Source organism: Delphinapterus leucas, chromosome 17 (assembly GCF_059928025.1).
Source record: "Delphinapterus leucas isolate spDelLeu-1000000601 "Yukka" chromosome 17, BTC_Dleu_Yukka2, whole genome shotgun sequence".
Taxonomy (NCBI): Eukaryota; Metazoa; Chordata; class Mammalia; order Artiodactyla; family Monodontidae; genus Delphinapterus; species Delphinapterus leucas.
The window spans coordinates 52,810,252-52,836,346 of NC_143145.1; the positions used below are offsets into that span (position 1 = coordinate 52,810,252).

The 26,095-nt window shown below is 37.2% G+C and overlaps 1 protein-coding gene and 1 long non-coding RNA gene across 4 annotated transcripts; one reads left to right on the top strand and one right to left on the bottom strand.

Annotated features, from left to right (window-relative positions):
* Window positions 1-3,032: 3,032 nt before the first annotated feature.
* On the bottom strand, window positions 3,033-8,617 carry LOC149747020 (uncharacterized). Of its 3 annotated transcripts, none has more exons than XM_089898972.1 (4): window positions 7,427-8,617; window positions 7,169-7,215; window positions 6,049-6,236; window positions 3,033-3,745 (listed from the first exon to the last, which is right to left on the bottom strand). In XM_089898972.1, the coding sequence occupies exon 1, from the start codon at window positions 8,217-8,219 to the stop codon at window positions 7,668-7,670; it is 552 nt and encodes a 183-aa protein (XP_089755098.1). In that variant the 5' UTR covers window positions 8,220-8,617; the 3' UTR covers window positions 3,033-3,745; window positions 6,049-6,236; window positions 7,169-7,215; window positions 7,427-7,667. The 3 variants fall into 3 exon arrangements, with proteins under 3 accessions (XP_089755098.1, XP_089755099.1, XP_089755097.1); XM_089898973.1 differs by having other exon boundaries at window positions 6,049-6,611; XM_089898971.1 differs by having other exon boundaries at window positions 6,049-7,215.
* Window positions 8,171-18,806, top strand: LOC149747021 (uncharacterized). Its single transcript, XR_016388484.1, has 3 exons — window positions 8,171-8,375; window positions 10,139-10,220; window positions 18,465-18,806. It is a non-coding gene; the product is annotated as an uncharacterized LOC149747021 (long non-coding RNA).
* Window positions 18,807-26,095: the final 7,289 nt, after the last annotated feature.

Genomic DNA, 26,095 nt, shown 5'->3' on the forward strand with positions numbered 1-26,095 from the left:
AGTAATTAACATCTCTGTGCCTCAGTTTCTACATCTGCGAAGTTAGAGTCATAAAAGCATCTATTGCACAGTGTTGGTGTCCTAAGTGAGTGACTCTATGGAAATTGCTTAGAAGAGTCCCTGACACGTAGCAAGCATTATATAAGTGTTAGGTTGTTTTTTTAAAAAATTAATAAATTTATTTATTTATTGGCTGCATTGTGTCTTCGTTGCTGTGCGCGGTTTTTCTCTAGTTGCGGCGAGCAGGCACTACTCTTTGTTGTGGTGTGTGGGCTTCTCATTGCGGTGGTTTCTCTTTGCTGTGGAGCACAGGCTCTAGGCACGTGGGCTGCAGTAGTTGTGGCACGTGGGCTCAGTAGTTGTGGCTTGCAGGCTCTAGAGAGCTGGCTCAGTAGTTGTAGTGCACGAGCTTAGTTGCTCCACAGCATATGGGATCTTCCCGCACCAGGGCTTGAACCCGTGCCCCCTGCATTCGCAGGCGGATTCTTAACCTATACGTCTTAGTTATTATTGCTGTTGTCGATATTGTTGTTGTTGTTGCTGTTTTAGAAATTCAGTACCTCATGTCCATATCCCCATAATCCACAAAGGACTTGAAGGGGGATATTATGGCCAACCAGAATCTCTTCCTCAGGAGTTCTGGGCTATGAAAAAGAACCTACACCATAGCTAAGTCCCTAGAGAAGTTAGAGGAGCCAGTTCTTTAACTGAAATGCAGACAGTGAGGGCTCCATAGAGCATTCATAATAACTGCTCTATGAATCTGCCAATGTCCTCTATCCAAAGACCACCAGGAACACATCTGCAGTTCTATAAATCTGGGTTTACTGACTCATTGCAAGCAGAAGTTATGTGTACCATGAAGAATCAGGACATCTCAGTAAGAGGATGTTAGAAATAATTTATCATAGGATTTGGACTTCTTGTAGGTGATTCTGTGGAGCATTCAAGGAAACGGGTATCTTCCCTGCATTGGATGCTGTCTGGAAGCAGGAGTGATTCTCTGATCAGGTATCTCAATAATTTATATCTAGACAGTGAGAATAATGAAATTGAGATAAAGCTATAATTGGTAAAGAAGAAGCAGGCACTTATTATTAGCCAGGAAAGGGCAATGTTTGCTCATTTTTGTGGTTTGAACAATGTTTTTACCTCTGTCTGTTCAAACATGATAATGAAGTGGTCTTATTTTTTCTTGCTCCACTACAGTGACAAAATAGTCCTGTCTGACGTTGATGTTCTATGAAAGTGTTTATATTGAACAGGAGAATGCCACAGATTCATTGGGAGTGCCAGGCCAGCTCCCAGCTAATAAGGGCTGCTTTTCTCTTTCTTAAACTGGATAAGAATGTTTTGCTTGAAGGGCAGAGCTGGCCAGGAAAATAACTATTATTATTATTATTTACATAGATTGACAGGTTTATAACTTATAAAGTTCTTTTATATTCATTGTATAACTTGAGTCTCTCAGAACAATCCTGGGAGACAGGTAGGCTATAGGGCCTCCACATCGCACAACTCTAGGGGGCCCATTCATAACGTATTCCACGTGAATGGCACCTCCCCAGTGTGAACAGTGTCCTTGGCAGGAGTTGTGCAACAAGGTTTCCCTGGCAGGGCAGACATTTCTATTCCTTTTTACAATTATAAAAATTAAGTCAAAGAAGCTTCCTGAGTGTTCCTTAGTTCCCAATAAACCTTAGAGTTCTCTCTGGCAACCTGTTCAGCTGCTGACATTGGACCCCTGCTTCAGTCATGTTTCCGATTCCAAATTGCACAAGCCGGCGCTGTTATGACCTAGACCAGTGGTCCCCAACCTTTTTGGCACCAGGGACCGGTTTTGTGAAACACAATTTTTCCCCGGACTGGGTGGGGCGGATGGCGAGCGATGGGGAGCGATGGGGAGCAGCAGATGAAGTTCCTCTCGCTTGCCAGCCGCTCACCGCCTGATGTGCGGCCTAGTTCCTAACAGGCTGCACACCGGTACCAGTCTGCGGCCCGGGGGTTGGGGACTCCTGACCTACACTATATTGGCTACTACAATAAGAAAAGCTCTGCCTTCTTCTACAACTTGGTCTATACTTGCCCAAAAAAGGATACTAAAAAGGGTACTGAACTTATAATCTCTTTCATATAGCCACTGCCTAAAGCAGAAAAAAAAAAAAAAAAAAGTGTGGCTTTGTCTGTGTGTGTGTGTGTGTGTGTGTGTGTGTGTGTGTGTGTGTGTATTGCCTAAAAAATATATCTTAGTATATTTTGCTTACAAGCTAGGAGTGACAGCTGGAGAAAATGATTTTGAGTTCTGAAGACATTTGAAAAAGCAAAATATCCTGCTTAATTCAGGAGCTAAAATTTTTAAATGCAGACTGAGCTACTGGTAACATACCTTTCCACACTCTTGGAAACCTGCCAATTAAAATGTCAAAAGAAAATGGAATTTCCCATGAAATGTCCATTAATAATAAATTTTTGTCCATCACTGTCTTTTTGTAGCTGGGAAATTCCCTCTTGCTACTAAATTCCTCTCCTGAGACATCATATAAAGTGAAACTGAAAATGTAATACCCTAGTGACACAGCAAGCAGTTCCCAGAAAGAATATGAGCTTTAATTCAAATAGATTTGTGCAGGAATCATGTCTCTGTAGTTTAAAAACTCTATGACTTTGGGCAGTTTGCCTTACCTCTCTTCATTAAATTACCATGCAGGCTTCTTTCTCCTAATTTCTGAGTGTGCCCTGGACTTCCCTACCAGAACATTTATCACACTCTACTGTAATTGTATGCTTAGGTTCTATCTCCCTTAGAACACTAAAAGCATTTTAAGGACAGAGACCATGTGTCTTTTGTTATCCCTGTATTTCCAGCACCTAGCATTATGGCACATAATATTTGTTAAGTTTGTTTGCTGTCTTAGGGGAGGTGAACTGGAGATCTGAAGAATCAGGAAGCCTTACTTCTCCTTTACATACCTTTTTATAATTCTTGTGGTTCTTTGTTATGGCAGTCCCTGGAAACTAATACACCCAGGTACAACTTTTTAAAACTTTTTATTTGGAGATAATAATAGACTCACAGGAAGTTGTAAAAATAATACAGAGTGGTCCCACATATCCTTCACCCATTTTCCCCCAATGGTTACCAGATGCTTTTAGACCAAAAAATAGAAAAAATTAGAATATGAGATGTTTTTAATTCTTGCATTTGTACTTTTTTAAGGGGTTTATTTTTCAACTTTTCTGTCTTGTTTCTAATTTTAAAGACTATGAGATATATCCCCTCTTTTTTTGGATTTCCTTCCCATTTTCACCACAGAGCATTGAGTAGAGTTCCTTGAGCTATATACAGTAGGTTCTCATTAGTTACCTAGTTTATACATAGTAGCAATAGTGTATATCTGTCAATTCCAATCTCGCAATTCATCTAACCCACCCCCCCACTTCCTGCCTTGGTGTTCATACGTTTGTTCTCTACGTCTGTGTCTCTATTTCTGCTTTGCAAATAAGATCATCTATACCATTTTTCTAGATTCCACATATAAACGTTAGTATATGATATTTGTTTTTCTCTTTCCGACTTACTTCACTCTTTATGATAGTCTCTGGCTCCATCCACGTCTCTACAAATGACCCAGTTTCATTCCTTTTTATGGCTGAATAATATTCCATTGCATATATATACCACATCTTCTTTATCCATTCCTCTGTCGATGGACATTATATGTATACATATAGCTGATTCACTTTGCTGTACAGCAGAAATTAACACAACATTGTAAAGCAACTATACTCCAATAAAAATTAATTTTTAAAAGAATTAGAAAAATAAATAAATATAAAGAACTTACAGGAATAAAAGGCATTGGAGTTAAAAAAACAAGCAAAACAAAAAAACAGACTATGAGAGATTTCAAGCATGCCATTTCAAGCTACCGTGTCCCTAAAATAGCACATGCAGATATAAATAACCTTTATTATCAGTAAATGGAAAATATGACTTAATATGATTCTACAGAATTTTGAATAGATGAATTCAACATATAGGTGTGAGGCTTGTTTTTTACCCTAATTTGCATAATTATTCTCATTTTTTTGTTTCTCATTTAGTTGATGTAGTTTAGCATTAGTATTATTTAGGTTTTCTGTCATTAGCCATTCATTATGGGCATTAATTAAACAATGTACATATCACTAAGAATACATAGTTTTAGCTCTATAATGGTGAAACTATCATGAAAGCTAAAGGTTTGATGTTGTGATAAGTAAATTGAAGCCAGATATTTAGAAGGTCTGCAATAAAAAGAATCTTAGCATTTAAATGACTTTAAAAGCACTGAAATACAGGAATCAGCAGATCAACATTATACTATCTATCTCAAAAAGAAATGAAAGAAGGTGTGTGGAGAAACAGCACTCTCATTTGTCTGCAGAAAAAGAAAATTCGAACAACCTCAGTGAAGGTCAATTCAACAATACAAACCAAAATTACAAACGAACATAACTCTTTTGTCCAGCAGTTCAGCTTCTAGGGCATATATATGGATACACTTGCACATGTATGAAATGACATATATGATTACTTATTGCAGCATAATTTGTAATAGTAAATATGTGGAAACAAGCTAAGTGTCCACCAATGAGGGGTAAATTATGGCATATCCATCATGAAAAAAAAAAAGATGAGAAAGCTTTATATGCATTTGTATGGAAAGATATCCGAAATAGATTACTAAGTGAAAGACAAGCAAGGTGAACAGGTATATACTGTAATACTAATTAAATAAAAGTAAGAGACATAATATACACCCACATATATTATTTATTTTGTATTTAAACCTATTAACCTTTTATTGAAGTATAACATATATATACACAGAAAAGTGCACATTGTGTAACCTCAAAGAATTTTCATAACTGAACATACCCATGTAACTGGCACCAAGAGTCTAGGTCCTAGATCAAGAAACAGAACATTTCTATCACCCCAGAGGCCTCATCCTGTCCCTTCTAGTCACTATGACCACTCTACAAGAGCAGACATTATCCTGATTTCTAAAAGCATAGGCTAGTTTTGCTTACTTTTGTACTTAATAGGAATTGACTCATAAAATGTATACTCTTCTGTGTCTGGCTTTTTCATCCAGTATTGTATTTGTGCAATTCATCATATTGTACACTGCTCAATATCATTGCTGTTTAGTATTCCACTGTGTAAATGGGCCACAAATCATTTACCCATTCTACTATGTATGGATATTTGGGTAATTTCCAGTTTGAAGCTATTATAAATAGCACTACTATGAACTTTCTAGTATATGCATATGCATGTCCATATACCTAGGCAAGGAATTGCTGAGGATCCTCATAACTGCAATTTTAATAGTACTGCCATACAGTTTGCAAAATTGATTGTACCAATTGACACTCCCACCAGCAATGTACAAGAGCTCCAATTGTTACAAAACCTCACCCACACTTGCTATATTCTGTCCTTTTAATTTTAGTTATTCTTGTATTTGTGTAGTGATATTGCACTGTGGTTTTAACTTGTAGTTCTCTAATGACTGATGATGTCGAGCACCTTTTCACATTCATTTACTATTTGCTATTTAGATATACCCTTGTGTGAAGTATCTAGGTGTTTTGCCTAATTTTCTATTGAATTATCTGTCTGATACACTTTTAAATTTTGAACCATGTGAATACTAATTTTTAAAAATTTTAAAGTAATGTGATTAAAAATATACATAAATTTCAGAGTGCTCTATGCTGCATGTTCTCTCCTTCGAGGTTTATAATACACGAGTATTTCAGAAGCTCTAAAAAGTCTTAGAATTTTCACCACACAACAGTTGGAGAAACGCTGTTTCCATTCTTGTCTAATTTTTAGTTTTCATGGAAGTAATAATTGCTTCTGTTTTTTACTTGCTTATATTTTTTAAGTTCTCTCTCGAATTTTATCACGTATTTCATTAGATCTATCAAACATCTATCAATGTAACTACCCAAATACTCAAAACTAGTAATCTAAATAAATTCAATTACACTAACCAGTCTTTCTTCTTGGAGTCTGCCATCTTCCTTCTCCGGTGAAAACGATTGCTCTCTAATTCTGCCACATATCTTTCACCCTGGCATTTCCCTTCACATTCTCCTGGTCCTTTTTTCTGGATCCCATGTCTTTCTCTTTCTTGTCTTGCTCTCAGGTTTTGTTGGAGCACATCCTCTAGTAACTTTCCCTTAAAAAAAAAAAAAAAAGGTGGATGGATGGATGGAAAATAAATGTTTTCATCCTTGTATATGTGAAAATGTTTTTATTCTACTCTTACACTTGATGGATAGTTTGACTACAGGATTCTAGGTTGGAAGTTATTGTCTTACAAAACTTGAAATTTCACTGTAGTGTTTTAGCATAAAAGTTATTGTTCAGAAACCCAATGCCATTCTAATTCCCATCCGCTTATTCCTGCTTCTTCCCTCTAAAAACTTTTAAAATCCTCTCTTTATTCTTCGTGTTCTGATCTTTTTAATGGTGTGCTTTAACATAGGTCCTTCTTCATTCACTGTGGGTAGCTGGTGGGTCCTTTAACTATGAACATCTTTGTCTTTTGGTCCTGGAAGAAATTCTTGAATTATTATTTTGATCATTTCCTCCCTTCTTAATTTTTGTTCTCTTTCTCTAGAATTCTTAGTTTGTAAACTGACTGCATGAATGAATGAATGGGAAAAGTTTTCTGAGCACTTTTTGTAGCAAAAAGCTTATTAAGGAATGAACCACAGATTATCAGACCATATCTTTAGAGCTAAGTATTTTATTTTACATTATCAAATTTTAAAACACACTCTTTCATTACAGCTTCCATTTATTGTAAAATGTAACACTGCTACTCTCATTTCAGGCAATACAAAAATACAGGAAGCACTGATTTTCTGTAGGCAGAAATCCCTGATTGAAGTCAGGCATTCCCTATTACTTTTGCTTTAGAATTCATTAAATGCCTAGCATGGACTTGGTATTGTGTATAATATTTGCACCACACTTTGCAAAATAATCATTTCTGGTGTAGAAAAGTGTTTGTTTAAGGTAAAAAGATCTTTGCAGTCTTTTTTGATTGGCATTAAACACCGCATTCTTCCCAGATCTATAAGAAAGTAATGTTTGCAGGCTTACCTGGAATCAAGGGAAGCACTCTCTCAAGGTTACTTTTCAATCTGTGTCTGTAATTATGGACGTCAGGAGAGAAAACAAAAGTCAGAAAAATAGGTCCCTAGTAGAGAAGCACCCAACAGGAACTAAACATCTGAAGGTTTAGACAGGATTAAACTCTGACAGGGCTTATCAGCCACCCCCACACGACTAAAGTAGTTGGACGTGAGGTTAGATTGGAGTCCAGATAAGCAAGTGAATCTACACCCCTACCTGACTCACCGGGCTGAGGAGTGCGGAGCCCTAGTAAGTCACCACTGCACGTCCTCAAAGGGCTTTCCGCGCAGGCTTGGAGTCAGGAAATGGCAGCTGCCACACCCACCCCACTACCTCTGTCTGGTGTTTGGTGACTCCCGGAAGACGCGCCGATGGGACCAGAGGCGATTCCTCCTGGGTGGGAGGGTTCGCTGACTGGCTGTGGAGCTGCGAAGAGGAAATTTCCCCAAAAGAAAACCTTTCCAACCTAGTGGGTTGGGTGGAGAGAAGACAAATTGAGCGCCCCTGCCTCACTTCCCCACTCCCAAGCCCCCGCCCGAGCCCCGCCGGTGTGGCACACGTCATCTGGGCGCCACAAGGCAGAGATCTCGGGCCTCAGGCCGAGGCCGGAGCCTTGCTGGGAGGATCGCGGGCCAGTGGCCCTCATCCCCGCCTCGGCATCCGCCGCTGACGTCGCCTGAGAAGTCTGGGGATGGTGGAGCTCCGACAGGCGGGCTCCGGTGGCAGGCAGCGCCTGGGAGGGCCAGGTCGGAGAGAGGAAGCTTCTCCCCTGTGCGCCCCGCCGCCGCAGAGTTGACCAGTCTCTAGAAGAGAAGAGTCCGCTCCGGCTCCGGATAAGCAGCGGCTTGGCGTGGGCTGCGCGGAGAATGGACGGCCTCGTGACCTCATGTCCGGCAGGCTGTAGGGCCTGCCGACCCGGCTCGCGCAGGGGGTGGAGCCGGGGGAGCGGCGGGCACTTCCGGAATCGACCGGCTCCCTGAGTGCTCGCGACACCCGCTACCATGAACGAGGAGGCCATCTGCAGAGTCCTGCTCACCCTCCCGTACCACAAGCTCGCCGACTTGCGCTACCTGAGCCGCGGCGCGTCCGGCACCGTGTCTTCTGCCCGCCACGCAGACTGGCGCGTTCAGGTGGCCGTGAAACACCTGCACATTCACACCCCGCTGCTCGACAGGTAGGGCGCCCTGGCGGCTCCACCGCGGAGCCCCGAAATCTGCGTTCCCCACGCCACTGGCTCTAATCCCGGGCAAGCGGGCTTTGAAGCCCAAGCGACGGTGACCCTTTAGGATCGGCCGCACACCTCGTCACCTCTAGGCAGCCGTTCAACGCTTGGGCTAACATGGTGGGGAGAGCAGGCTTCTCTGGAGATGCAGCAATCACGCTTCGTTTCACTGCCCTCTCCTTTTCATCTTACTCCTGAGCCTCCTTTCTCCAGACACCAAAAATCAGCGATCACAGCCCAACTCTAAACGTCCTCTTTATTGAAATTGGGTTCTGTTTGCTTTGTTTTTCCCTTTTTTTTTTTGAAGTCGAATTCTAGGGCTGCACTGCCCAATAGGTAGGCTCTTAGCCACAGGTGGCTATTACTTTTTTTTTTAAGTGGCTATTAGAAAATTTCAAATTGTATATGTGGTTCACATTATATTTTTACTGAACAGCACTGCTGTAGAGTCTGGGACGTTTTGGTTTGGGCTTTTTGTTGTTTTTGGTTTACACATGTAGGCATGAAAGTTTAGATATCAAACTCAATTTAGTTTCTCCTCTTACCGTCACAGGGAAGGAAGCCTGTCTCTAGAGGAAACTTGTATTATTTTTGCTAACAATAAACGGAAATCAGAAAGCTGTTAAATGACCAAAACTTTTGAATGTCTCTCCCATCCTGGAACAAGTTTAGTGCAATGTCCAGATTTCAAGGGAAGGCTAGATTAGTTCCTGTTTCCAGAAAAACCTTTCAACCATATATATTAATCAGTGAGTCTAGTCACTAGCCTTGTGTATTTTCCTTCCAATAGGAATTTAACTAGGCCCTGCATTCAATTCTTAGTGAGTTAACATCCATGATTGCAACATTCTCCTCTCCTCCCCCTATATCTAAAGTGAAAATACATCATGCTAGATGCCTGATTAGCCAGAGGCCGTCAGTATCCAACAGCAGATAAATTCCTCAGCTTCAGCCCTGCTAATGGTATTGACTTTCATCTGCCTGTGGCTTTTACTTGCTCTCTTGCGATCAGGCTTGGATGGGCTAGATCTCACAGTAAGTTTGAGACACCTCAGAAATTGTTCCCGCTTTTTGTGTACCATAATCCTGATTTAGTGATATACAGGGTCTATTTACCCTGGGTCTTGAATTCTGTGGAGCAATTACTGGGAAATTATGTGTATGTAGTCAACTTTGAAGGGTGGCGGTTGATTAGAGAGGGTAGATGTATTTTAGAATCAACTATTAAAATATATGGAAATCTAGCACAGATGGATTCCTTAGGTATTTTAAAGGAGATTGATCCTCCCATTTGGGATGCTGCTTCTCAAGATTTTAATTTATCTAAGTTTTGTGCCATTTGGGGCCAAGAAATGAAGGGAGCTCCCTTTCGTGCTCATAAACAATTTCATAATCTAAAATTCTTCACTACATCGGGTAGGAAATTAATTCTGCCGTCATAGAAGCCATAAGGAACAGTGCAACACTCTGGCATTACTGCATCACATTTTTTCTTCCACTTGTTTCCTAGAATGTTAACATTAGCAGTATTTATGTAGTCTGAGCATAGGACTGGGCTATGTAGTTGACTCACAGGGTGTCTTATGTCCTCACTTGTGAAGTGGGAATAACAGATACATGTACTTCTTGGGCTCTGGTGTGGATAATGTTTGCATTGTTCTTTGAGATCACAAAAGAAAAATAAGTTTATGTGCTGTAACATGTTATTATTTTAGTGATTGGTGAATTATTCTCTGTAACCTGACTTCTGCCCATGAGAGGACCTTCCTCAACAATCTCCCAACGCCTTATGAGTAGGTGAGTCTGATAGGTTGTTCAAATACCTTGTGTAAACAGTGTAACTGTTTTGTAACTGAAATTTGCTATGGGTAATTTTGGTAATATGTCTATAAAAGCTGTTTTACATTTTAATTTTTTAAATATAAAAACCTATTTATAAACTGTTTTGGCTTTCTCTGTTTTCCCATTCATTCTTCCTGAAATCTGACTTCAAGAATTTTCCTTCTCTGATTAAGCAGTGAGTGGAAAAAACAAGGCTTTAGAGTCCCACAATTGCAATTCAAATCTGACTCCAAATCTGCCACTTATTGTTGGTATGACCAATAGAAACTATTAATTTATGTGAGGCTTAGTGTTCTCATATATAAAGTAGGGATAATGAAACCAACTGTAGTAAAGTGGCCAACACATAATAGGATCACAAGAGAAGGAAGAATGCATCATACTCTTAATGGGAGGAGGAATTAGTATATTAAGTATCACTAAGATATCCCCTAGCATGCCCTCTCTATAATTCTTTCTCAGAGTATCCAGGAACCTTCCCGGCAAAGGTGCTACTCAATAACTGTCTTGTTGACCTACATTTCATGAGGCAAATACAGACCTGTTTCAGCTTAGGAAATATAAATTTAATTAAAACAGGTCTCACAAACTGGTATAATTGGGTGCCTCACAGTTGGGATATTAAGTGGCTGAAGAGCAGGGAGAAGAAGAGAAACTCTTTATGCATTCTTGTAATTCTTGGATTTTGAAACATATAAGTATATTACCTATTCAAAACATAGATGACTAAGATTTTTTTGTTTTATTTTGCTTATTGTTTGCTTATTGTTCAGAGCAAACTCTAAATTTTCAGCTTTCTTCCAGTAAAACCAACTGGAACACTTCACACATAATGGAGAATAACCACCATTTTCAGGTCTGGGATTCAGTGAATTGCTAGGGGTACTAAGGACAACTTTGTTTTAATACTTTTTACACCCAAATCCCTTCTATCGTGATGAGGCATAAGTGGCCTTTTACCTTTCAATTTAGTGCTTACCCTTATTAAATTTACCAGTCAATTGGCTAATATTTAGAGAAAGAGCCTCTGCTCTATGTATTACCGGAGTTGCCACCAGACCCTTGCTCAAAACTCACCAATCCCGCCTTTGAACAGGAACTAACGTATATCTTTAAGTCACAGGGTCTGGACACAAAGGAAGTTATAGGAAGAGAAAAAAAAAAACTGGTTAGAATCAGCTGAAACCAAAATGGCTACGAATCTGACCTCCAGCAGACCCTGAGTCTCATTTTATGCTGATTTTACTATATAGTATACTATATGACACACCTACAAGTGACTATGACCGGATGTCACAAAGCAAAAAAGGACAGAAAAGGGGTGGTACCCCATTTCCAGGGAAGCCCTGCTTCTTTCCCAGAAAACCAATGCACGTGCCTCACCGTCATTAGTCTCACTCCTACCCTCATCGTCCTTATTCCTTAAAAGCAAATCCCTCTCACCATTAAGGTGAGAAGTTGATTCGTGAACTAAGTTTCTACTTCTCCATTCTCTGACCATTGAATAAAGCTGCTTCAATCTCAGCTTCGGTTTTATTTTGGCTGCATGAACTCAAATGGAGAAAGAACCTTCCCCACTGAGGCAGAGGGCCTCAGCAGGACTAGGGAGCAAGCAGGGGTCCATAAGACTTAATTTCATAAAGTATACATAACAGTGCTTTGGGAAAATTCCTTTAAAATAGTCAAGTAATGACATGAATGTTCACAGAATGCATAAAGCTGTAAGGTATTCCTTTCATAGAATCTTTTCAAGAAGTAATACTTATTCTGATAATACTACTGTTACTAAAAAATATTTTTGAACCATTTGTTTGGAGATGTCTTTAGACTCAATTTACAATCTCATGTTTGCACAGTTATAGCTAATATAGACGAGTAAATAAGAGATGATAAGTCCACCATAGTTTAGAGTAGGAAAAACTCATTTCAATAGAGATTGACTAAGGAATGACAGGGCATCTGCTCCACACAGAGCAATCAGCTCACTGCTTTAAGGGAATATTTTAAAAATAATTTGTTCATTATAAAACTATATAACAGAATATGTGCATCCATGAATGGTTTTCTTTTCAGAATTATCTAGGTAAGCAATATAATAATACTATGATTGCTAAAATATTCTTAAATTAGCCATTTAGTGTGCCTTTAGACTCAGTTTACAAGTAATGTGAAAGACTTAATCTCATTTTTGTTTGGTTATCGTTAATGCAGGACACTAAATGAAAAGATAAATCCTAATATAATTCAGAGCTAAGAGATAGCATTTCAATAGACATTGGCCAAGAAATTATCTATGAAAGAAGTAAGATTTAAATTAGACCTTGAATACAAGTACCATTTGGAGATGTGTAGAGAGATAAAGATAGCACTCTATGCGGAAACAACTGTGTAAACAAAGGCATCAATACTGGACAACTCAGATTCTGCTCATGAGAGAGTAAATAGATGTAAGTGAAAACAAATATGTAAGGGAAGACTGAGAAACAAAATTAGGGTAAGAGTTTGTACGAAATTGTGGAGAGCTGTGGGCATATATGAGTTTTGATTAGCATGATGCCACTGGTAGCCATACACCACATTCAAACACCATTTTTATTATTTTGCTATAAGGCTTTCCATTAGCAGTTTGATGGGATTCATTGTTTGGTAATACTTCAGTCTGTATGCTGCTTTCATTAGCTAGTATAAGCAACATTCCTATTAAAGATTTTTTATTTCCTATAACATTTCTATTTTAATTTGTTAGATATTTATAGTTTAAAATATTTGATGAAGACTCTATGACTTTGGAAGATCAGAATAGGAGAGGTATGAAAAACAAATGACTCCATTCATTAAAATGTGAAAAAGTAGCTTATTTTCCCAAGAGTGGTGCATGAAAGGCCACTGTGTAGATTACATAATCTTGCAAAGAAAACAACAAGCCTGTTTTTCACCAAAGCGGATCTGTTGGAGTTTTCTTCTAGTTCCTACTTCATTCTTTAATTCACAGTTGTATGACTTCTTTATTCTCCTTGTTTTACATTGTTTACTATTTCTTCCTGTCTTGACTCTTATTCCACTAACTTGTCCTAAAGCCTCAAAATCTCCCACCTACACCGTTATGTTAGTCACCACGGCAATGCTTAGGGCAGGTTATAATATATAGGCAGATACTGCCTTTATCTGGCATGTTCCCTTTGTGAGTACTTTTCAAACATCTTTCAGTGTTTGGTACTTTCTTCATTCCTGATCATTCAGTATGCCCATGACCTCAAGTGAAATCACTGTAACACTTTTACTAAGTATTATGAGAGATTGGACATGATAATATTATGGAACTCTCTAAAGGAAATAACAAATCTGAACTAGAAATCATTATGCAAGGCTTCCTAGTGGAGAAGAAACCTAAGGTTAGCCAAAGTGATAATCAGGAGCTACCCAGGCAAAATGTTGAGGTAAATAAATGCTGTCAGAAAGCATGGAATAAGCAAGTGTTCAGAGGAGAAAGAGCTGACGGTTTTGAGGGAACTGCAGATGACTTGGCAGAGATGGCACATGGGCAGTGAATCTGAGATGGGCGTGAGGAATGAGGCTGACAGGGTAATCAAAGCCTGGGTTGTGAAAGGACATGGATGCCATAGGATAGATGATGTCTTTCATCCTGAAGGTAAAAAGATGCTACCGACAAATTTTAAGGAGGAATATTACATGAAAACATACAAAGTTTTAGGAAGATTTTTCTAGCTTCAATGTAGAGAATGTGTTAGGAGTGCTCAAGACAGGAGATAAGGAGTTCCACTCAGAAGATATTTTAATATTCTGAATGAGAGATGATAGAACCCTGAAGTGGAAATATGGTAGAAGGAATGGAGTGAAAGGGAATACTCTAGTGATGTTATGCGGGTAAAATGAACAGGATTTTGTGCTTAATTGAATGTGAGGAGTGAGTGAAAATAAAATTTAATCTCTGAGAATTAAAAAGTATAATATATGTAATGTTTTCTTCAAGCTAGTATTCAGAAATATTAGTTTTGATTTAAATTCTGTTTATACCATAGTGTTCTATCCATTATAGGGATAGAATTTTGTGTAATTATAAAATTGACTTCCACCTAGTCTGTATTTGTTTCTAGTACATTTTTAAAGATTCTTCATTATGTGTCTAGTTTGATGAATTCCTATGATAATGTCTATTAACTGTCTTTATCCAGGTATTACTAGACTGGCAATGGCTTCTATTTTTGTAGCTTGAGAGTCTCTCTCTCTCTCTTTCTCCCCTCACCTTCTTCTTTCCCTCTCTCTCTCTCTGTCCCTCTCTCTCTGTCTCTGTCTCTCTCTAATTACTTTCATTACTTTCATTTCATCTCTTCTCATTGCTTTCTTATTTCCAGGTGGTAGTGAGTGGGATTTAATCCTAATTGGATCCAAGCTGAGGCCAGATCCTTTCTTTCACAAATTATGGGCCCCGTTTCATACCAATTCACTTTGGTGGGTGTGTATGTGTGTGTGGAGTGGTGGTATTTTTGAGCCCCTTGTATGGTGGGCTACATAAATACAGTAATAAAAATTTTTTTAAATAGAATTTTTATGAAGAAATAAGAGCAATTCATATCCTATAAGAAGCCTATAAATAACGTTTTCTTTCTCCTTCAGTCTTTGCCAGACTGGCTAAGCTGCCATGACTTAAACGAAGGGTCTGCAAAATGATCTGAGACAGCAGAAATAAGCCTGTTTCTTATATGAGACACAGGATTTATTAGATCCACTTTAGAGATTCTGTGAAAAGTTTTAATTTTAAATGGATTTTTAAATGTCCTCCCCCTTTTCTTCTTTTAAAATCAATATTTTCTGCCTCGTGTCTGTATTTTTTAAGTGTTAACCCTCAAATTGAATATACCCTGTGCTTGGCAAATGAATATTAAATGATTTTTCCTGGAAAATGTGTTTGCTCTTTAAATTTGACAGTCATTGCTTATATGGTAAATGTTGTCAGTGCCAAGAACTACCTGGCATGGCTGCCAGCTACAGGTCCATTATTTTCATTGCCTTTAACCTATAATAAATATTTACTGCTTTCCATAGAAAGAGACTGCGTAGCTAAGCAGGATGAAAAGTAAGTTTATTCTTCTGAACCTTAGTTTCTGCTTTCACATCTAAAAGATAACATTAAACGCTTCCTCTGTGTACTACTGTCTTTACAAAACTGTTTCTTACCACTTATTTTGTGAAATGCTCACATCAGCCAAATCATGTCTATTTGAAATGACAGTTTGAATTTATCACTAAGTGAGACCCAAATTCTGCTTCATCGTGGAGTTATCTACATTTTTTGTTTTGTCATTGGGAGAAGGTTCTGAATTTTAATAGAATTTTTTGAGGACTGTATGCCTTTAAGTATAAAATCACCAGGATTTGCTCCGGGAATTTGGAGAACTAAGCCTACAGCTAAAAATCAAGAGATCCTAATTGGGAAGAGGCAGAATTCAAAGGCTAGGAGGATGCTTTGATCTTTTAGATATGCAGGCTGGCAATGGGGACCCACTGAAGACGATTAAACTGAGGCATGGCATATAAATGTCATTGTGAAATGATTACTCTGATGATATGTGGAGACTGAAATGGTAGAGTCAGGAAAAGTGGGGTTTAATATAAACAAATACAGTAATTGCAAGAAATACAGCAATATTGTACATCAGGAATATCATAATAGTGTAAGAACCTAGGCACATGAATTTTTATTGTGAGAATTTTTATAATAATAAATATTTGGAAAGAGCTTAAATTGTCAAAAATCAGGGATTGGTAAAATAAATATGCTACTCTCCACTCTAATGAAGCCACTGAATTTGATTTCTAAAAAGCATATTTAGTACACAATGTTCACGGTACATGGTTGACATAAAATAATGTTCATGACACATTAAGTGAAAAATTGAATATCTATATGACAGGTTCATATTATATGCAAATAAACACATCTAGATGGAAACACTAAAATGTTATCTCTAAATGATCAAGTTATAGTTGATTTTATTTTCTCCTTTTATTGGTATTTAGATTTATTTTCTGAATTTTTATAACAAGTGAGCACTGTATGCATGATTTCTGCACTTGTCCACATGCTGAAATATTATAATGCAGCACTATGGATGTGGTCATGAAATTTGAGAGAAGGGCACAGTTTTGGAAGTCAGTGTTATATTGAACTGGAATTTGATGACATTGAGTTCATCTAGAATTCTAATAAATTTCATGTGATTGACCAATGTCACCACCAATGAAGCTCTACAATGTAGTCATTTCTCAAATATTAACTTTATGTGTATCACAACCTTACTTCATGGGAGAGAAAATGTGTGAACAAAGAAAACAGCCTTACAGTCAAGGAACTTTTGTATGGTAATGTCTTATAGTATAGTCTCTAACTACATAGGATAATTATATCGGGCAAGGATAATCTACCACTAGCAAACCTTTGAAGTTTTCAGCTACAAAGAAATTACGTCTCTTTCCAAATAAAAGTTTAAACTCCCTTATATTCTAACAAAATATTTTCAGTTAAAATAGACAATGAATTAAGTGAAAATGTATGGCATCAGCCAAACATCATGTATGCTTACTATAAAAAAATTTTTTTTCAGTCACACACAAAATACACCAACCAGTGCATTATGATTTACTTCATTCAAAACATATTTTCATTATCTATCTTGTGCAAGGCACTGTGCTAAGCCCTGCAGAGCATACAAAACTTATGAAATATAGTATGATCTCAAGGAAGTAATAGTCAGATGAAATGACATAAGTATTGATAGCCAGAAAGCAAGGTAAATATAACAAGGTAACTATAACAACAATAAGAATCATACAGACAAGTAGTTTAACTGAATAAGAAACAGAACTCTTTAAGTTTTAGATTTTCATAAGAAGCTGAGAACAATACAATAGGTATTGCGTACCCTGCCACTTCAGAGGGTGGCAGTAGATGCAAGACTTTCCAAGAAACTATGAGAGCTGTTATGCCATCATTAACCCACCATGTTCCTACAGACAAAAGTAACCCACTTTACTGAATGGAAAGTTTTCAGCTCAAAGGGAGGTTGTATAGAGGAGGATTTTGAGAAACTGAAAGAAGTGAATTATGTTCTCAATTATTAAGTATGTAACTGGCAACAGATAGCTAGCAAGAAAACCTGATAGATCAGCTCCTCCGCAGTCCTAGGTCTTGAGTGAGTAGCAGTAAGAATCTACACACATAATCTTAACTGTCATAAGAAAATATTAATTTCTAATTTTGACTATGGAGTATATACTCACAGTCCCAAAATCAAGTGATTGCTGATGGTTTCAAAATACTGCTTCATATAGTAGATACAAAGTTTACACCTACATGGATCATATAACTAAGTCCTTAAGAGTTTAAGTCATATGATACATGATGGCATAAACTATATATATATATACACACACACACACACACACACACATATATATAAAGATTTAGAACAATGATTCTGTGATATGAAGAGTTAGATGATTTTTTTCAGAACAAGCTTTGTTCTCACAGGTTATACCTATTTTATAATCACAAGATTATAAAAGAAAATTTTATAAGAAATCACAAGGATTTGAGGAGCAATCTATTTATTTTGAGTAGAATGGGGTAAAATTCTGCCATTGTGCATTTCAAATCCGGGAAAGGGAAGCTGAATTATTATATGTAAAAATACATATTTTTGAGACAAATAGCTCACTATTTGGATAAAATAAAGCAAAATCCATACCTCATTCTTTGTAACTTCCAAATTGCTCAAATGGCTAAAATACTTAAATACAAAAATAATCCATAAAAATAGCATAAGAAATCTTCCTAGGGTTTAATTTTTTGAAAGTACTCTAAGAATGGGGAAGACCTGAGTACAGTAATAACTTCAGACAACATAAAAGATAAATTTGAAAATATAAACATTTTCAAGAGTTTTTAGGGGACACACACTCCAAGTCAAATACATAGAAAAAGTTCTATATCCCTCATAGATACACAGTTCCTGCGGTGGCTCCTAATGATCCTTATCCTCGTGTATTATCCTTCTCTTAAATGTGGTCTGGATCTGGTGACAGTTTCCAACAAATAGAAAAAGCAAAAATGATGGATGTTACGTTCATGATTAAATAATAAAGGACTGTATCTTCCTTTCTCTGGCTTCGACACCTTAGACTGCTGCCATGTCATGAGGACATTCAGGGAGCCAGTGGAGAGCCCTGTGTGACAAAGAAACAAGACCTGACAGCAACAACATGAGCAATCTTGGAAGGGGACTCTCCCCCAGTTGAGCTTTGAGATGACTGTAGGCCCTGCCAATGTTTTGATGGCACCCTGCCTGAGAGCCGGAGCCTGAGGCTTTGACACTCACAGCTAACTTGCACCTGTTTTCCTATATCTGTTTCCATAGAAACTGTGAGATAATAAATGTCTGTTGTTCTAAGCTGCTAAAGTTTTTGGACTATTTGTTACACAGGAATGCATAATTAATAAACCTCTTAATTCTTTTTTTTTAACGTCTTTATTGGAGTATAATTGCTTTACAATGGTGTGTTAGTTTCTGTTTTTTAACAAAATGAATCAGTTATACATATACATATGTTCCCATATCTCTTCCTTCTGGCATCGCCCTCCCTGCCACCCTCCCTATACCCCGCCTCTAGGTGGTCACAGAGCACCGAGCTGATCTCCCTGTGCTATGCGGCTGCTTCCCACCACCTATCTATTTTACGTTTGGTAGTGTATATATGTCCATGCCACTCTCTCACTTTGTCACAGCTTACCCTTCCCCTCCCCATATCCTCAAGTCCATTCTCTAGTAGGTCTGTGTCTTTATTCCCGTCTGGCCCCTAGGTTCTTCATGACCTTTTTATTTTTTTCTTAGGCTCCATATATATGTGCTAGCGTATGGTATTTGTTTTTCTCTTTCTGACTTACTTCACTCTGTATGACAGACTCTAGGTCCATCCATCTCACTACAAATAACAGTTTCGTTTCTTTTTATGGCTGAGTAATATTCCATTGTATATATGTGCCACATCGTCTTTATGCATTCATCTGTTGATGGACAGTTACGTTGCTTCCATGTCCTGGCTATTGTAAATAGAGCTACAATGAACATTTTGGTACGTGACTCTTTGAATTATGGTTTTCTCAAGGTATAGGCCCAGTAGTGGGATTGCTGTGTCATATGGTAGTTCTATTTGTAGTTTTTTAAGGAACCTCCATACTGTTCTCCATAGTGGCTGTATCAATTTACATTCCCACCAACAGTGCAAGTGGGTTCCCTTTTCTCCACACCGACTCCAGCATTGTTTGTAGATTCTGACCAGTGTGAGATGATATCTCATTGTAGTTTTGACTTGCATTTCTCTAATGATTAATGATGTTGAGCATTCTTTCATGTGTTTGTTGGCGGTCTGTATATCTTCTTTGGAGAAATGTCTATTTAGGTTTTCTGCCCATTTTTGGATTGGGTTGTTTGTTTTTTTGTTATTGAGCTGCATGAGCTGCTTGTAAATTTTGGAAATTAATCCTTTGTCAGTTGCTCCATTAGCAAATATTTTCTCCCATTCTGAGGGTTGTCTTTTGGTCCTGTTTATGGTTTCCTTTGCTGTGCAAAAGCTTTGAAGTTTCATTAGGTCCCATTTGTTTATTTTTGTTTTTATTTCCATTTCTCTAGGAGGTGGCTCAAAAGGGATCTTGCTGTGATTTATGTCACAGAGTGTTGTGCCTATGTTTTCCCCTAAGAGTTTGATAGTGTCTGGCCTTACATTTAGGTCTTTAATCTATTTTGAGCTTATTTCTGTGTATGGTGTTAGGGAGTGATCTAGTCTCATACTTTGACATGTACCTGTCCAGTTTTCCCAGCACCACTTATTGAAGAGGCTGTCCTTTCTCCACTGTACATTCCTGCCTCCTTTATCAAAGATAAGGTGACCATGTGTGCGTGGGTTTATCTCTGGGCTTTCTATCTTGTTCCATTGATCTATCTTTCTGTTTTTGTGCCAGTACCATACTGTCTTGATTACTGTAGCTTTGTAGTAGAGTCTGAACTCAGGTAGCCTGATTCCTCCAGCTCCGTTTTTCATTCTCATGATTGCTTTGGCTATTCGGGGTCTTTTGTGTTTCCATACAAATTGTGAAATGCTTTGTTCTAGTTCTGTGAAAAATGCCAGTGGTAGTTTGATAGGGATTGCATTGAATCTGTAGATTGCTTTGGGTAGTACCGTCATTTTCACAATGTTGATTCTTCCAATCCAAGAACATGGTATATCAGATGGAGACCTCTTTGTATCATCTTTAATTTCTTTCATCAGTGTCTTATACTTTTCTGCATACAGGTCTTTTGTCTCCTTAGGTAGGTTTATACCTAGATAGTTTATTCTTTTTGTTGCAATTGTAAATGGGAGTGTTTTCTTGATTTCACTTTCAGATTTTTCATCATTAGTGTATAGGAATGCCAGAGATTTCTGTGCATTAATTTTGTATCCTGCTACTGTACCATAGCTCTAGTAGTTTTCTGGTAGCATCCTTAGCATTCTCTATGTATAGTTATCTGCAAACAGTGACAGCTTTACTTCTTCTTTTCCAATTTGGATTCCTTTTATTTCTTTTTCTTCTCTGATTGCTGTGGCTAAAACTTCCAAAACTATGTTGAATAAGAGTGGTGAAAGTGGGCACCTTTGTCTTGTTCCTGATCTTAGTGGAAATGGTTTCAGTTTTTCACCATTGAGCACACTGTTGGCTGTGGGTTTGTCATAAATGGCCTTCATTATGTTGAGGAATGTTCCCTCTATGCCTACTTCCTGCAGGGCTTTTGTCATAAATGGGTGTTGAATTTTGTCGAAAGCTTTCTCTGCATCGATTTAATTCTTAAGATATAAGACATTAGAAATAATTATTCACACATCCTATTGACAAAGAATGAAGGTTAATGATGCCCGTTCTTGATAAAGAGTGGGAAAAGAGACTTTGCTTACTGTTTATAATGTATAAATTCTGTCATTTTTAAAGGTAAGATTTTTAATGTGTCTATGGTTTTAAATGTTTATACCCATTCACCCAGCAATTTATTTGATAGAGTATTTATGAAAGTACCCAAACTATGTGTCCATCAATAGATGACTGATTATATTAGTCATGAGTCACACATGCGATGGAATATTTTGTGAAGAATAAGATACATCTAAATGCTAATGTCTAAATTTGCCAAGGAAATGATGCTGTTACCTTTGCTTTATTTTCTATTTCATTTTGCTCCGTTTTCTAAAGATTCTTCCCCCTTACCCTAACATTGTTTTCAGCAATGTTTATTCTAACTTGTAACAGGTTAGTTTCGAGACTAAGTTGTTTACTTTGGAAGCAGATTATCTGAGTTCAAATCTCTTCTCTGCCCCTTCTTTTGTGACCTTGGACAGGTTACTCTGTGGCTTCTTCATCTGTTAGTAGTAACTGTTTCATAGGTATATTGTGACAATTAAATGAGTCAATATAAGTCAAGACTTACAATAGTATTTGGAACATAGTACAAACTGCATAAGTGTTGATTCTTTTCTAAGTTGTAGTTTTGTCTAGGTTAGATATTTCCTAAAAAATAATTTCAGAATGTTTTAGGGGATAGATGAGCAGCAGGCACATTCAAGGATGTGGTCTTAGAATAGTCTCATCAGGTCTGCTCTTGGTACATCTCTTATTGGTGTCCTCTGGGTTCAATGTTTTTCTCCTTCTTGGTTACCAGGAAACCTGTGGATTGAGTTAAACCCCCTACTTTAGAAGATTTACATGAGATGCTTTGGATATTAAAAATTATTATTTTCACTGGTACTGGCAAAATATGCTACTACTTTCACTTTTTAAAAAAAGAAACAGAGTGTCCTTTGACCCACAGATGACCTCATTCCATTTCCAGATGAAACCACCATTACCAAAATGCTGGTATCCAGGCACCACCCTTAGTCTGGAGACCAACTCGGAAATGCCCATGGAATTTTACAGCATTAAGGATGGAATGGACTAAGACTAAAGTACAAGGGGAACATTGCTGATGGGGCAACTGCTTCTGTGCACAGGAGTGGTAAATTTTTCACAGAATGTATCACATGTAAGATAAGATATTAAGAAAGTGTCTGGTAGCCATAGAGAAACTGGAAAGAAAGACTGGACCTCAGTCAAACTTAAATATTAGAAACGACTCATATGTAAAAAAGAAAAGTGCTATTAATACTACAATTTTTAGATGATAATTATGAAAATCGTATAGAAGATTGTTCAAATTGTATAGAGGTTGATGGTGGAAAGCCAGCCAAAGGAAGAGGAAGGCCTAAATCAAGGCAGTGGCAAGGAATGGAGCTGGATTTCAGAAACTCATCTGATGTGAATAAGAGGCTATATAAATGAGATGAGGGTATGGTTATAGATATATATGAATGTGGAGAGTTTTACTATAAATGTAAAGAAAGGAATTTATTTAATTTGTATTAGATACCTGTGAAAACACCTGTCAATCATGGTTCCATCTACTTATAATACAACTTTGACTGTGCACGATAAGTGTATGGATGACAAAATGCAGGTTGATCTTCATTATCTAGTCTGGAATCATTTTAGAATAAGTTTTCTAGCCTAATCTTTAAAAAAATAATACATAATGTATATCTATTTCAATATTAAGATGGATCTATATTGCTAGCACATTTATATCAGCCCAGATGAAACACTATTAAATTTCCTTTATGTAATGTTAAAAGTAAGTTAAGCATTTCTAATTTTATGGCATGTTTGTGTAATTTCCCCTTGCCCCCAAGTTCCACAGGGGTGGTGTGAATGAGGTCAGATGAATGCCTGCCCATGCAGTAGCTTTAGTGCAGGAGAGGAACTCTGAGCTGACCGAACCTGACTATATTTGAATGGGTAGAAAGAATGCTGCCCTTTGCTCTGGAGGAAGACGTTCTCTTTAACCTATTGCAGAATAACCTAAGCATGCCTGGTTTTGCTCCAGCAGGAGACACTATTTCTCTCTATCAAGGTATACCAAAATCCTTGAAATTACAGTTTGTTAACAAAGGACAGTTAATTACAACACAGGTTTGGACTGCTAGGGTCCACTTATACACTGAGTTTTTTCAATAATAAATAACATAATACTACATGATCCACACTTGGGAGAATCCACAGTTGTAGAATTACAGATACAGAGGGCAGACTGTAAGTTGGCTGGCTATAACTTATATGCAGAGTTTCAACTGCTAGGGGGTTAGGGCCCCAACCCTTGTGTTATTCAAGGGTTGACAGTATTTGTTTGCAAAACATGCAGAAATGTGAGCCACCCATGGAGAGTTGTCTCCAACAGACAGTGTAAAGCAAAAGCACAATATCACAGTTGGTAACCATAAGTTTGTCTTCTATGTCTGTGAGTCTATTTCTGTTTTGTAAATACTTTAATTTGTATCATTTTTTTAGATTCCACATATATAAATGATATATGATATTTGTCTTTCTACATCTGGCTTACTTCACTTAGTATGATAATCTCTAGGAACTATATATCAGAATAACCTATAATGGAAAAGAATCTGAAAAAGAATATATATACATATACATACATACATACATACATACATATATATATATATACACACAATATATCACTTTGCTGTACACCTGTAACTAACACAACATTGTAAATCAACTATACTTCAATTTTAAAACAGCACAGTATCACACTGCCAATTTCACAAGTGTTGTTCTAGTCATGTAACATTAAATCCCCAGTGATGATAGCAATCACCTAGTGATGACAGTTTGATTCGGATCAATATTGTGAATAACAAAACAGTATTCTAAGTTGGCGATCTCTAGTGGACATTATTTATTTAGATCATATTGCCCCAAAAGTTTTATTTAGTTACTATATTTAATATAAGAGAATTCAATAAAAGTCAATTTATAAAAATAATTCAGAAAATTATTTTCAACTGATATCTATGCAAATATGGCTTAGCATGAGATGCATGATTCCTGCAAATTAAAAATAAACTATCAAATAAAATATGGCACTGATATATAGGAAAATTTATACTTCCCAAATCATTTGAAGGAGCAAGGGAAAATATACTATTCAAATTATATGGATTTACCTGGATATATCGAGAAATGCTTGGCTTATTTTACCATTCTATCTTGGTATGATTACATACAATTTCTGAGCACCTTTCTGTGATAAGTTCTTAAAACATATATCTACCATCTTCCTTTCACAAAACACAAATAATACTTGCAAAATATTTCATTTAAAAAACTAATTTACTTAAGACACCAGGTTTATGCCATTCTGTGGCCTGGTTAAAATATGTCCAAATCAAGAAAGTTACATTTAGACAGTTCTTACTTTTCACTTCTTCCAACATTCTATAATAAAACAAATTCAAATAGAAAATTGAAAGAAATGTACAATGAAAACCTGTGTACCTTTCAGTGGAACTAGTATCCTCTTTTTTTCAGAACAATTTGAAAGGCCACAGCCATCAGAGAAGAAAAAGAAATAAAAGGAATCCAAATTGGAAAAGAACAAGTAAAACTGTCAGTGTTTGTAGATGACATGATACTATACATAAAGAATCCTAAAGATGCTACCAGAAAACTAGTAGAGCTAATCATTGTATTTGGTAACGTAGCAAGATACAAAATTAATGCCCAGAAATCTCTTCCATTTCTATCAAGTAATGATGAAAAATCTGAAAGAGAAATTAAGGAAACACTCCCAATTACCACTGCAACAAAAAGAATAAAATACCTAGGAATAAACTTACATAAGGAGACAAAAGACCTGTATGCAGAAAACTATAAGACAATGATGAAAGAAATCACAGGCGATACAAACAGATGGCGAGATATACCATGTTCTTGGACTGGAAGAATCAACATTGTGAAAATCAACACTATGGGTAGTAGTATACTACCCAAATTAATCTACAGCTTCAGTGCAATCCCTATCACACTACCAATGGCATTTTTCACAGAACTAGAACAAATAATTGCAAAATTTGTATGGAAACACAAAAGACCCCAAATAGCCAAAACAATCTCGAGGAAAACAAAACAGAGCAGGACGAATCAGGCTCACAGACACTAGACTGTACTACAAAGCTACAGTAATCAAGAGAGTATGGTACTGTCACAAAAACAGACATATAAATCAATGGAACAGGATAGAAAGCCCAAAAATAAACCCATGCGCATATGGTCACCTTATTTTTGTTAAAGGAGGCAAGAATAAACAATGGAGGAAAAACAGTCTCTTCAATGAGTGGTGCTGGGAAAACTGGACAGCTACGTGTAAAAGAATGAAATTAGAAATCTCCCTAACGGCATAGACAAAGAGAAACTCAAAATGGATTAAAGACCTAAATGTAAGGCCAGACACTATAAAACTCTTAGAGGAAAACAAAGGCAGAACATTCTATGACATAAATCACAGCAAAATCCTTTTTGACCCACCTCCTAGAGAAATGGAAATAAAAACAAAAATAAATAGCACGTAATGAAACTAAAAAGCTTTTCCACAGCAAATGAAACCCTAAACAAGATGACAAGACAACCCACAGAATGGGAGAAAATATTTGCAAACGAAGCAACTGACAAAGTATTAATATCCAAAACATACAAGTATCTCATGCAGCTGAATATCAAAAAAAAAAAAAACCAACCACTCCCAAAATGGGCAGAAGACCTAGACGGATATTTCTCCAAAGAAGATATACATATTGTCAACAAACACATGAAAATATGCTCAACATCAGTAATC

Bases quoted from the DNA above. Each gene is read 5' to 3' on its own strand.
- LOC149747020 (XM_089898972.1), bottom strand. From the start codon at position 8,219: ATGGCCTCCTCGTTCATGGTAGCGGGTGTCGCGAGCACTCAGGGAGCC.